The following is a 12,811-nucleotide window of genomic DNA, read 5'->3' as shown; positions in this document are numbered from 1 at the left end:
CACTTTGTGTTGTTGTGTATCCCGAAGTCCATCTTGGAGGATGCTCACCCGAAGATCCGAGGCTGAATGTCCCTGACCTCTGACGTGTTCTCCGACTGGGAGGGAACATCCATGTCTGGCGATTGTTGTGTGCTGTGCATTCATCCGTTGTCGTAGCATCTGTTTGGTCTTGCCAATGTACCAGCCTCAGGGCATTAGGATGGCCTCAACCGGGACCTTGGGTTCATGTCACACTACAGGTGACTCCACTACACTATACACTCTCTCACACACACACACACACTCTTTTATATACTCATACACTCAACAGATCCTCTCTCATACACACACTCTCTCATATGCATACCCTCACACTCTCTCCCACACACAAACACACACGGTCTCTCTAACTCCCTCACAAGTATGCGCACACACACACATATAAGTCTATGGGGTGAATTTGCATTGGCAGAATTGTAATTGCAGATACATTCTATTTTGTTCAAAGAGCAAACAATCTGTCCGTGTAACATTTATAAATTCCTACTTTGGAAATAGAACCAGTCTGGCTCAAGACTGTGATACAGACAGACTCTAACCTCACATCTCTAATACATTGTCTGAGCTGAGATGCCACTTTATTTTATAAAACCTTAAGTTATCTCGAGAATATGACTGGAATTAAGTTCTGGATTGACATATTAATAAACTGAAACCTTCAACTTATTCTAAAAGATGAAAGACTTAACAGCAATCTAGGTTTGTTTAATATATTGTTTCAGTTGCAGGACACTGAGATCTTTTGCTATAAATTCTATGTCTTATGATCCTGCTCCACAGCTACCTGATGAAGGAGCAGCACTCCAAAAGCTGGGACTTGCAAATAAACCTGTTGGACTATACCTGGTGTTGTGTGATTTTTAACTTTGTATAATGAGGACAGTGGAGAAGGCTTTAAACTATGTTGTGGGAAGGAGGGAGAAAGTGAGAGAAGATGTGATAAAATTAAAGAGAGAATGCAAGAGAGCAAGGAAGCAATGGGAACCGATACCAGCCAATAAGGCTCGGAGTGGTGGAAATAATGCAAAGGAAGAAATAATGGCACTTTATTTGAATTCAGGTATTGTTCACAATGGATAAGATAAATTGTCATTGAGGGTACGTAAATGTGGGATGACCAATATTAGGAACTGAATGGCAAAAAGAGAAAGGAGTTGTGGTTGTGGTGTAAATAATGTATGTGATCACTACATTAGTGGCACACAATCCTAAATAAGAAGATCAAGGTGTAGATTCAATTTGGGTGCAGGTAATAAATAGCAAGATTCAACAAAAAATGGTGTTGTTTAGACCATTAAACAGTTATGGTAATATAAAGCACAGTATAAATCAGGGAATTGGAGGTCCGTACAACAAGATTAATGGAGCAATCATGGAGGTCTTCAATCTGACTAAGTAAATCTAATTCATAATAATGCCATAGAGGACAAGCTGCTAGAATGTATATGTGATGGTTTTCTAGAACAATGTGTTGAGGAAATCTATTAAATATCTAGTATTAATAACTAAGAAGGGGATCGGTAATAATCTTAAAATAGCTTTTCGGAAAGAGTGATAGTAATAAAATAGAAATTTGTACTATATTTGAAAGGGATGTAAATTAACCTGAAAATAGAGTTTCCAATGGAAACAATGGAAGCATTGAAGGTGTGGGAGATGAATGGTCTTTAATGGATTGGGAAATTACATTAAAAGGTATGATAACAGACAGGTAATGATTTGCATTTAAAAAGTAAGCACTTAACCACATTCTATTGAAGCATAAAAATACAGAAGGAAAGCTGATGCGAACATGGCTAACAGGATAAGTTAAAGATTGTCCCATATTAAAGGAAAGCTTATCAAGTTTCCAAATTAAGTAGTCAGTTTGAAAATGGGAGCTTTTAGAATTCAACAAAGGAGGGCCAATAATTTAAAAAGAAAAAAAAATCAATAACAAGGAATTGTGAATTGGACTGTGCAAGTTTTTGTAGATATATAAAAAGGAAAATATGAGCAAGAACAAATGTGGGCAGATGCAGAAGAATCAGTAATGGGGAATAAGGAAATAGTAGATAAACAATACAAAAGCTTTCTGTCTGCCTTTATGGTCAAAGATTATGCCAGGAATACTGCAAAACCTAGGAACAATTGAAAATGAGCAACTGTCATCTCCCACAATTATATAGATTTTGGAATGCTTCCTACAGATTGGAAGGGAGCAAATGTAACCCCACTACTTTACAAGAGAGTGAGGGAGAAAAAAGGGAATGACAGACTAGTGAGCCTGTCATGTGTAGTGGAGACAATGCTAGAACCTATTATAAAGGATGTGAAAACTAGTCACTTGGAAGGTAATGGTAGGATTACAAAAAAATCAACATGGATTTATAAAAGAGAAATAACACGTTTGACAAACCTGTTAGGGATTTTGAAAGAGTAACTGGCAGAATAGATAAGGAGGTGAGCAGTAGAATCGATGTTATGACCAGTGGGGAACTATAAGGCTCAGTAAACATAGGAACATAGAAAATAGGAGCAGAGCAGTATTTCAGTCCCCCAGTTGTTCACAAACTGCATCAATGTTTTGGACATTGTGATGAAATTTAATATTTCAAAATTTTCCTATGACACAACACTGGGCGGGAATATAGTTGTGTAGAGAAAGTAAAAAGGTTCAGGCAGGTTAAGCCAGACCATGTAAGTGAGAAAGAACAAGGTAGATATTGGATAACGTGGAAAAATATAAAGTTATCCTTTTTAATAGAAAAACAGAAATGCAGAGTATTTATTAAATGGTGAGAGTTTGAGAAGTGCTGATGTCCAAAGAGACCTGGGTATCCTTGTTCACAAGTCAGTGAAAGCAAGCATCCAGGTGCAGTAAGAAATTAGGAATGCAAATGGTATATTGGCTAATATTGCAAGAGGAGGTGACTACACAAATAAAGATGTCTTGCTGCAATTATATAAAGTCTTACTGAAACCGATTAGAATATTTTGTACAGTTAAAGTCTTCTTTCCGTTTGAGGATATGCAAGAAACCTTTACCAGAGTGGTCTCTGAGATAAAAGGATTGTCCTACAAGGGGAGTTTTCCTACTTTTCATTCATGGGATGTGGGTGCCACTAGCTAGGCCAGCATTCATTGGCCATCCTTAATTGCCTGTCAGCCAATCCTGGTAAAGGTGGCAGATTCAAAAGGTGTGGTGCTGGAAAAGCACAGCCGGTCAGGCAACATCTGAGGAGCAGGAGAGTTGACGTTTCCAGCATAAGCCCTTCATCAGGAATGTCGTCTCTCCTGCTCCTCGGATGCTGCCTGACCGGCTGTGCTTTTCCAGCACCACATTTTTTGACTTTGATCTCCAGCATCTGCAATCCTCACTTTTTCTCTAAGGATGGGAGATTTCCTTCCCTAAACGATATAGTGAACCATTTAGGTTTCCACAATTATCAACTGTGGTTAACTAGGCTTTTTTATACTATGTATAGTTTAGAAGAATAAGAGGGATCTCATTGAAGCATTAAACCTCTTACAGGCTGAACAGGGCATGTTGCAGGAAGGATGTTTCCCCTGGCTAAGGGGTGGAAAGCCAGAGGGTGCAGTCACAAAATAAACCAGAAGTCTTTCAGGATTGAGATGAGGAGGATATTTTCACTCATACCTAGTTTCCTTTGTCACACTACTATTGGCCATCTTTAACTGTTTAGGCCCGAAGGTCTGTAACTACTTCCGTAAATATCTTTGACACTTGCACTCACTCCCTCTACTTTTAAAATACTCCTGAAATCCTGGCTCATTGATCAAGAAGTTTTTTTTGTTTATTTGTGCTATTATCTCCTTAAATGACCTGGTATCAAATTTTGATTGATATTTCTCCTGTGAAGCACCATGGGACATTTTATGATAGCAACTAAAATATGCTTAATGTTGAAGAATATATTATCTGAATCTAAACCTGTTTCCCAGGTCATTTTTTTAATTGAGCAAGTAAAGAAGCAATGTTTGTTTACTTCTGGAAAATGAAGTCTGGCAAATGACTATTGTGCATATAGCAGAACAATGGAGAAATTGTGACAGCAGCATGGTTAGTTTCAATGAAATATTGGAAAAGAGAACATTTTAGAATATATAATTAAACTTAAAATGAGTGAACATTTCATCAGATGTGGTTATCACGTCCAGTGATCATAAGGTCTGCTTGATGGACTGTAATTCTGAACATTTTATTTATTTATTTTTCTAACTTATTCCCAAGGTATCTTAGTATCTAAGATGGCGTCATAAGTGGAAACTTTGTAAACTTTTCACTGTAATCATAATGACAATAAACCTAATTCTAATTCTATAGTATGAATAAGACAGATGCTTGATTATATAAATAACATTATATAAATAACAACAGAAATTGTGTAATGAGCTTAACTAAAAATGAGACAGAATGTTGGTTGATAAACAAGAAAGAAAAAGTTATATTTGATGGTTGATGCTGAGATTTGGGGTAAATAAGTCAGGCGTCATTGTTAGGTCAACTTTTGATGTCTGGAGGATTTGCACTTGGTCTTTGAAATTACATTATAGAGACTTGTAGCAATACAAAATATGAAAGTGCTGGCAAACACAGAAGCGGAATGCAAAAGACTTGGCGAGGACATGTACTAATTAGAGCATTGGGAGACAGACCACACATATGATCTGGAGAGTTTTACAAAGTACTTGTAACCCTGAAGCAGATCATTCATCCCAAAAGGCAAGATTCACTCCAAGCAAGCCTTTTTCGACTCTTCATCATCGAACCACAGCAATTTAGTCATGTCCTTCATCAAACTCTCCTACTTGCAAGAGTTCATGGCAGCACTATCTGAGGCTTTTATGGACACGGGCAATGGTGCATTAAACCTCATTGTGATCGTCTATGCAAACAGTTTGATTGATAAGGACTATTAAAGTGCAGTCATAGGTTCTTCGACACTAATCTTTATGTTTCTGGCATTAAATTGCATTAGCAATTCGTTATGTGTTATCTTCAGATATGCTTTTCTGATCAGACTTTGACTTGTAACCAGCTTGGGCTTATCTACCACCTATTCCAAAAGCAGTTTTAAAAGACAAAAAAAACTTATTGATCAGTTGCCTCATTCCAGAATCTTTGCCATTTGGCTGTCACTCTGCTTCCCAGTGTCCACTGCACCATGTACTCTTGCTCAAGGAAAATACCAAAGTCATGGGCTGGTAATGGTAGCAAGAAGATTTTAAAATGGATGCTGAAACATGTGTTGAACTAAAAAAAGTTACAAAGTCCATTCTAAATTTTACATGTTCACATTATTCCATCTAAATCTACACTTACTGAGAATGCTAACATGTCACCACACATGTGAAATAGTTATTTAGCAAACTGAGCTTAAGGATTGCTGAAAAAAAACTGTTGATGTCATTCATCCTGCACTGACGAAAGCAGACATAAGAAAGCAAACTTTTAAAAGAAACAACTATTTACACTGCATGAATCACAGGTAGATAGGATAGTGAAGAAGATGTTTGGCCTTTACTGGCCAGTACATTGAATATAGAGGTTGGGAGGTCATGTTGCAGCCGTACAAGACATCCGTTAGGCCACTATTGGAATATTGCATGCAATTCTGGTCTCCCTGAAACTTGAAAGGGTTCAGAAAAGATTTAAAAGGATGTTGCTGGGGTTGGAGGGTTTGAGCTATTGGGAGAGGCTGAATATACTGGGACTACTTTCCCTGGAGTGTGGGAGGCTGAGGGGGTGACCTCATAGAGGTTTATAAAATCATAAGGGATACAGATAGGGAAAATAGACAAGGTCATTTCCCCAGGGTGTTGGAGTCCAAAACTAGAAGGCATAGATTTAAGGTGAGAGGGGAAAGACTGAAAAGGAACCTAAGGGGCAATTTTTTCACATAGAGGTTGGTACGTGTATGAAATGATCTGCTGAAGGAAGTGGTGGAGGCTGTTACAATTACAACATTTAAAAGGCATCTGGATGGGTATATGAATAGGAAGGGTTTAGAGGGATAATGGTCAAACGCTGGCAAATGGAACTAGAGTAATTTAGGATATCTGGTCAGCATGGACAGGTTGGACCGAAGGGTCTGTTACCCCGTGCTATATACCTCTATGTCTCTATAACCCTACGTAAAAAGCAGAAAAATTGTTTGTCGATTTGTAAGTAGAGAAAGACTGATCAAGACATTACCAAGCATCAGTGAATGTTTGACACAGGTTTTAATGTTAGATGTGGTTAGACAAAACTTGCTGAGCAATCCTAGGTACAGTAAGGATTACACTAATAATATATTTAAAGTTATCAATCAGGCTTGCATTGTGGCTTGCTTATATTTGTTAAACGCTGTGTATATTGATATTTAGGGATCTCTCCCTTAAAACAAAACTTTTCTTTTTGAATTTGCAGAAATATTGGAACAATATTTCTTTGGTGAATTCTCCACAGCAACACAGTAATCATAGTGAGCTTGCAAAGAAATCAGCAGTATCTTCTGTCTGCAGTATAAATGGTCATTTCTGTTGAAATTATATTTGTTCTTGCATCTATCCTGATGAGTGCAAGATGAAAAGCATCAGTACCAATACTCAAAGGAAATTGTTGCAAAGTCTCTGATTTGTTAGCAGTATAAGTAAAAAACAATTTGGATCACCCTGCATTAACATTCTTCATAAATAATTTACTTTATTTGCAAGTTATAAATCTGTAATCTTGTTTACCTCTTTCAATATTAATTACTCCCATTCAGTAAGTTTTTTTAAACATATATGAAGTCAGTAAGCAAGTTAACAAGGGCTTTACCTTCAGTGGGAACTGTTGGTTCCACAACCACAAACACTGCTCTAACTTTAGACAATAACTCTTGTTGAATAGTTGGCAATTCTTGGAAGTCTCCCAGTCTGAAAGCAGAGTCAGGATTAGACACTATCTGTTGAAGTTCTGCTGTATCTGCATTCTTGGCTCCAATAGCAATGGGCACGATACCAGCCTTTTTCATTGCATCCGCTGCCTGTCCAACATCATCGCTGGATTTCTCAACAGTGATGAGCACCAGGATTTGTGAAGCTCCATCAGCTCCTCTGCTCCCTGCAGATGGACTGAAGACATTCCTTGTGACATAGTCCAGGGCAGCACCGGTATTGAGGGGTCTCCCTGGTTTCAATCTCAGCTTTTTAATTGCATCTGAAACTGTATCTCTAGTTGAATGAGTGGTGAGGTCAAATTCAAGTTTTGGGTCAAAACTGTATTGTACCACAGCCACTTGATCTTTCTCAGGTCCAATATTGAGCTCCTGGATTATTTTCTTCAGAAACTCTCGGACTTGAACAAATGATCTTCCCATCCCAGACGATCCAGCAATTAGGAAGACGATATCTCTTTTTCTGACTGCAGGAACTAAACATTAATATACAACATCAAAATATTAAAACAATTCATGGAAAATAAATCTGTGATTTTTGGAATAGAATTAGGATCATTATAATAATCTGAAGGAAAGATTTCAGTTTGCTATTATCACTCTGTCTAATCTTGGTTGTGTCTCGGTTCTTCCATTAAAGAAACATTAATATTTTCTATTTGGAAATACCTCAAGTGAGTTCAACAAAATTGGATCAATGCATCTTTAGGGTATTGTTAGAAATGATACAATTTTTTTTTGTCCTTTCCTGTTAAAGTTTTGTTTATTAAGATGCAAGATTGGGATCACGGGAGATGAAATGCTTCCCTACTTTTGCCAGATTAAGTATGAATTTCTTTTTTTAGGTTGAGCTCACTTGTATGATTACACTTGGAGTCGACAGCACTTCTCTAGAGGGAGTCTCATTTCAAACACAATTTGAGTAATTGATTACTGCTTTTGATTAAATTCATTGTCACTGAGATTAAGGTATCATGGTAATAATGTTTAAAAACTTGTAGCAAATTTTGAAAACAGGATTTGCTGAATTGAAGGGAGAGAGCATGTTTAGTTGCAATGGAGAATCTGTATTTAAAGTGTCAACAGTGATTAAAAATTTGTTATGAAATCAAGATATGGCAAGACTAGATTTGCTTTTTAGTATCTCTAATCAGTGGTCTCTTAACAGGCAGTATTGGGGAGGTGACGGGCAGTGAATGATGCTTCAGTAATCCCATAAATAGCAAAAGAATGCTGGAACTGGCAAATCAAGGTTCACCGACGTATTCAGCAAGTCCTCACATTTTAATCTTGTAAGTGGACGGGAATTCCAACTAGGTATCAGAAATCTCCACATATATTCACAGAGTGACATGATCTTTCATTCTATTATACTTTATCCCACTGCTTAAACCAAAAGTTAATAGTAAGAAAAGTCTGATGCTCAGCCTGCATCTGAACATATGATCATCATGGAATTACCTGTTGATAGCTAAATGAAATTAAACGTTGAATCACTCAATTTCCCTTATTAAATTTGCAATCTATCTGTAAAGTTTAATAAAATGTTACCCACAATCAGCAAGAAGCTGCCACAGAATGCGGAGTGGAAAAAGAAATGCCAAAATAATGGGAATAATAGTCACAATGTTTATACAGCACTACCACAAGTAACACATTGCAGATTTGCAGGCTGCATATCAAGCTGCCATCTGAATGAATTTTCTTATTTGATTTGGTTTACAGGTGGTATGGTAGCTCAGTGTTAGCAGTGCTACCTTACAACACTAGGGACTCAGGTTCAATTCCTGTAATTGTCTGTGAGAAGTTTGTACATTCTCCCCATGTCTGCATGGGGTGCTCCAGTTTCCTCGCTCAGTCCAACGATGCGGATGTTAGGTGGATTGGCCATGCTAAAATTTCCCTGTAGTGTCAAAGGATGTGCAGGATTACCCATGGAAACATGCAGGGTTATGAGAACAGGGTAGTGGGCTGTAACTGGGTGGGATGCTCTTCAGAGGGTTGGTGCAAACCCGATGGGTTGAATGGCCTCTTTTCACACTGTGGGGATTCTATGATAGTGAAGTCTATCATGTGGGAGACAAGTCCCAATCACCACCCCTCACTTTATGAGCGTTTTGAACAAGTACTTCATTAAAAGCAGTTTTATACGACTGGTACATGTCCAATAAGAAACAAATTGAGGGGATTGTCAATACAACTTGCTTCTTTCCCTTTAATAGTCTTAGTAATTCCTAATTCTTGTTAACTGGATTCCTCTGAGTGGATGAGAATCTCGCCTGAAACTTACTCCTTACCCTCTTTTGACTCCAATTTCCTGGAATCCACAATAACATTCCAAGCCTCTTTCTTAACTCACACAGCAAACCTATGGAGACATTTTTCTGAACAGTAAGAACATCCTTTGGATTTCAAGAGCATATCTATCTACAGGGTAATTTTTAATCTTTGTGGTTGGTTTCGCATATATGAGATTTCTGATTAGTTCAAGAAAAGAACTATTTCCAGAATTTAGAAATGATGACAATTTTCCTGTTACGATTTCCACAAATTCCGTACTAACAAACATGCAAAATGGAGGACATTTATGATCTAATTTTCATAACATCTGTTGATATTTCCTCAGCTTTCATTCCCTAAACTGCACCACAATATTTTCAGTCTTCCACTTTCAAACGTTGCCTTATTCAATCCCTGTTTTTGGACCACTTTGTGGACCAGACATATTGCATTTAGACTCATGGCAATGTGTTGGTAATATTAAAGATTTCCATGTAAGTTGATGGATATGTCAACCTTAAAAGTAATACAATGAGCTCTTAACAACAAAACATTTTAGTTAGATACCTTCTGTAGGTGTAACAGTTGGTTGTCGAATGTCTACTTTTAGCTCATCGATAATTATTTGTGGAACACGCAGCCTTTGTAGTTGGGGCAATATTTTTTCTTCCACGTCTGATAGTGAATAGAAATCCCTTAGATTGTAAACCAAACTGGGTTCAAATGCCATTTCTTTTAGTTGAGCTGTGTCCGTATTTCTGACTCCAATGGCAAAGGTCATTATAGCAGCTTGTTTCAATGCAGTTGCAGATGCTTTGATATCATCCCCAGACTTCCCACCAGTGATCAGCACTAAAAACTGAGGAACACCCTCCTCTTTCCTGCTGCCTGAAGACTTGGTAAAGTGGTATTTGAGGACAAAGTCCAATGCTTTGCCAGTGTTGGCTGTCCTGGCACCTTTAAATCTGAGCATTCTCAGTAGAGACAGCAGTTCATCCTTTCTTGTGTAAGTGTTAAGGTAAAACTCAGTTTCAGGATTATTACTGTACAGTACCAACCCAGCTTGCACTCTGTCACGTCCAATGTCCAGGTTCTCAATTATTCTTATGATAAAGTCACGCACATATGGTAGATTTGAATTCCCAATATTATCGGATTCATCAATCAGAAACACAATATCTTTCTTGTTCTCAGCTTCGGGTGTAACTAGAAAAAAATACAAATAATAAACCAAGGAATATGATTACTTACTAAGAAAATTATCGGAATTAGATCAGAGATATGGAATAATGCAGAGGATTCTTGCACCAGTTTTAAGGCTGTTGCTGTCAGAAAAAAAGTATAAAGACAACAGTCAAAATGATCAATAGTCAGTCAATAGTCGGGCAATGGCAAAATTCAGCTAAACAGAAGAGAGTGAGAGTGAAGGATTGAAATACGTAAGCAAAATTGTTCAAACATAATGTTTTAATTCTGTTATTGCAAATGCAAAAGGTAAGGAGGAGTATTTGATAAGTTCAATTTGTTTTTGCATGAGTCTTCAGAAACAAAGGTTGTAGCCAAAGTTTTGCTTCAGATAATCTATGTGCAGGTTGTGAGGAATGGGAGGCTCTACTTTGCTTAAGATTTAACTATCATTGCATTTTGTCCTTTCAAATGCTTTTTTCACAAGATCTACTTTTCTGTCCACAGGAGTTTCAGGTCATTCTGTCATTTACATCAATGCCAGATGTCCTCTTAATCAAAAATAAAACAAAGAACTTCGGATGCTGGAAATCTCAAATAAAAACAGAAATTCCTGGAGAAACTCAGCAGGTCTGGCAACATCTGTGGAGAGAAAGCAGACTGAATGCTTCAAGTCTAGTGACCATTCAGAACTACAGATTTACCAGGATGTTGCCTGGGCTGGAGAATTTCAGTTATGAAGAGAGATAGGATAGCCTGGATAGGACAGTCTACTTAGAAGAAAAGATTAGGTAGAAAGGAAGAAACTTTCCCTCTTGATTGTGTGAATTCAATGATCAGGAGGCACTAGTTTAAGATAAAGGCAGATTGTTTAGAGGAGATGAGAGGAAACTTGTTTTTCACTCAGGGTGGTGGGAATATGGAACTCACTGCCTACTAGAGTGGAAGAGACAAAAACACTTATGACATTTAACAAGTATTTAGATGTTCACTCGATGCTACGGAATACAAGGCTATGTGCCAAATGTTGGAAAGTGAGGATGGAAGAGTTAGGTGTTTGTTTTTGACAGATGGGGAAGTGTTGGGCTGAAGACCCTTTTTCTGTGTTGTATTTTTCTCTGACTCTATGACTATGATCGGAACCTCCTGTCAGCAATGCAGAATTCTTTCAGTATGGACAAAACAAAACAAGGAGAGCGATGGCAAGTGGCAATTCTTGAAAAATGCTGCTCCTTAACTTAAACGTGGGCCACATTAACCAATATCAATTATCCAGGAACCCATATGAAATAAAATGAATGACTGTTTCTTTCATATACAGAGGAACCTCGATTATCCGAAGGACATGGGCGGGGAGTATTTTGTTCAGTTAATCGAATTCTGGATAATCAAATGCCGGATAACATAGTTTAGCCAAGCTTAGGGACCTTGTAATCTTGCTGGATAATTCAATATTCAAATAATGGAATGCCAGATAATTGAGGTTCCTCTGTAGTTGTTTCATGACCCCATTGATAGACTGTCAAGCAAAGTACTGAGAATGACAAATTACAAGTTGCTCTGTTCATACCATCCAACGTTCTTTGTGAGATTCACTTAGCTCAATAGAAACAACTTGTTTAACTAACTTCATTGAATTTTTGAGAAACTAAAATGTTTGATGAGGGTCATGTGATTTATGTGTTACGTATCAACTTTTCAAAAAACATTTCATTGTACATAATAGACTTGTCATCAATGTCAAAGCCACTGGGATAAAAGCGATAATGGCAGCTATGTTGGTTGAGTATCAAAAAAACAAAATATTCGAGTAAACTGTTTTCATACTGAAGGAAAGGTCTCCAAAGGTTAGTGCAAATGACTTGTGCGTACAGAGCACAATTTCAAACTCTGCTGATGAAAGAGAATTTATAAGATTTGTAAATTGTGAGAAGGATGTTGATAGAATTCAAGAGAATATTTACAGGCTGGTGGAATGGTTAGACACATGAAAAATGCACATTGATGCAGAGAAGTATGAAGTAGTACACTTTGGTAAGAAAAATAAATGTGGATACAATTCTGATTGGTTATTACACCAATCGTACCAGAAGAGAGCAGAAGAGAGCAAATGAGGAGGAAGGCAGAGAGGAGACAGGTGCAAGAGACCCCGGGAGAAGTACCTGTCAGGAACAAGTTGAAGCTTTTGGAAGCAGAGACTAATGACACTGCCAGTTCGCAAGGCGGCCAAGTTTGTCAATCAAAAGTTGCCGCAGAGGCAGAGTGGAAGAGTCGGACATCACACAGAGCCGTGGTAATAGGGGACTCCATCGTGAGAGGAACTGACCGGGGTTTTGTGGCAGCAGACGGGATTTAAGGATGGTGTGTTGCCTTCCTGGTGC

The 12,811-nt window shown here is 37.9% G+C and overlaps 1 protein-coding gene across 3 annotated transcripts in view; it reads right to left on the bottom strand.

Annotated features, from left to right (window-relative positions):
• LOC122551336 (collagen alpha-3(VI) chain-like) overlaps positions 1 to 12,811 on the bottom strand; it is a 155,488-nt gene that overhangs the window by 33,770 nt on the left and 108,907 nt on the right. For all 3 annotated transcript variants that reach the window (XM_043693063.1, XM_043693066.1, XM_043693065.1), the window contains 2 exons: positions 9,813 to 10,451; positions 6,848 to 7,441 (listed from right to left, as the gene is read on the bottom strand). In XM_043693063.1, coding sequence (XP_043548998.1) covers positions 6,848 to 7,441; positions 9,813 to 10,451 — 1,233 coding nt within the window. The remainder of the gene's footprint in view (positions 1 to 6,847; positions 7,442 to 9,812; positions 10,452 to 12,811) is intronic.

Source organism: Chiloscyllium plagiosum, chromosome 7, assembly GCF_004010195.1.
Source record: "Chiloscyllium plagiosum isolate BGI_BamShark_2017 chromosome 7, ASM401019v2, whole genome shotgun sequence".
NCBI classification, from domain to species: Eukaryota; Metazoa; Chordata; class Chondrichthyes; order Orectolobiformes; family Hemiscylliidae; genus Chiloscyllium; species Chiloscyllium plagiosum.
This window is presented reverse-complemented; position numbering and strand designations above follow the sequence as displayed.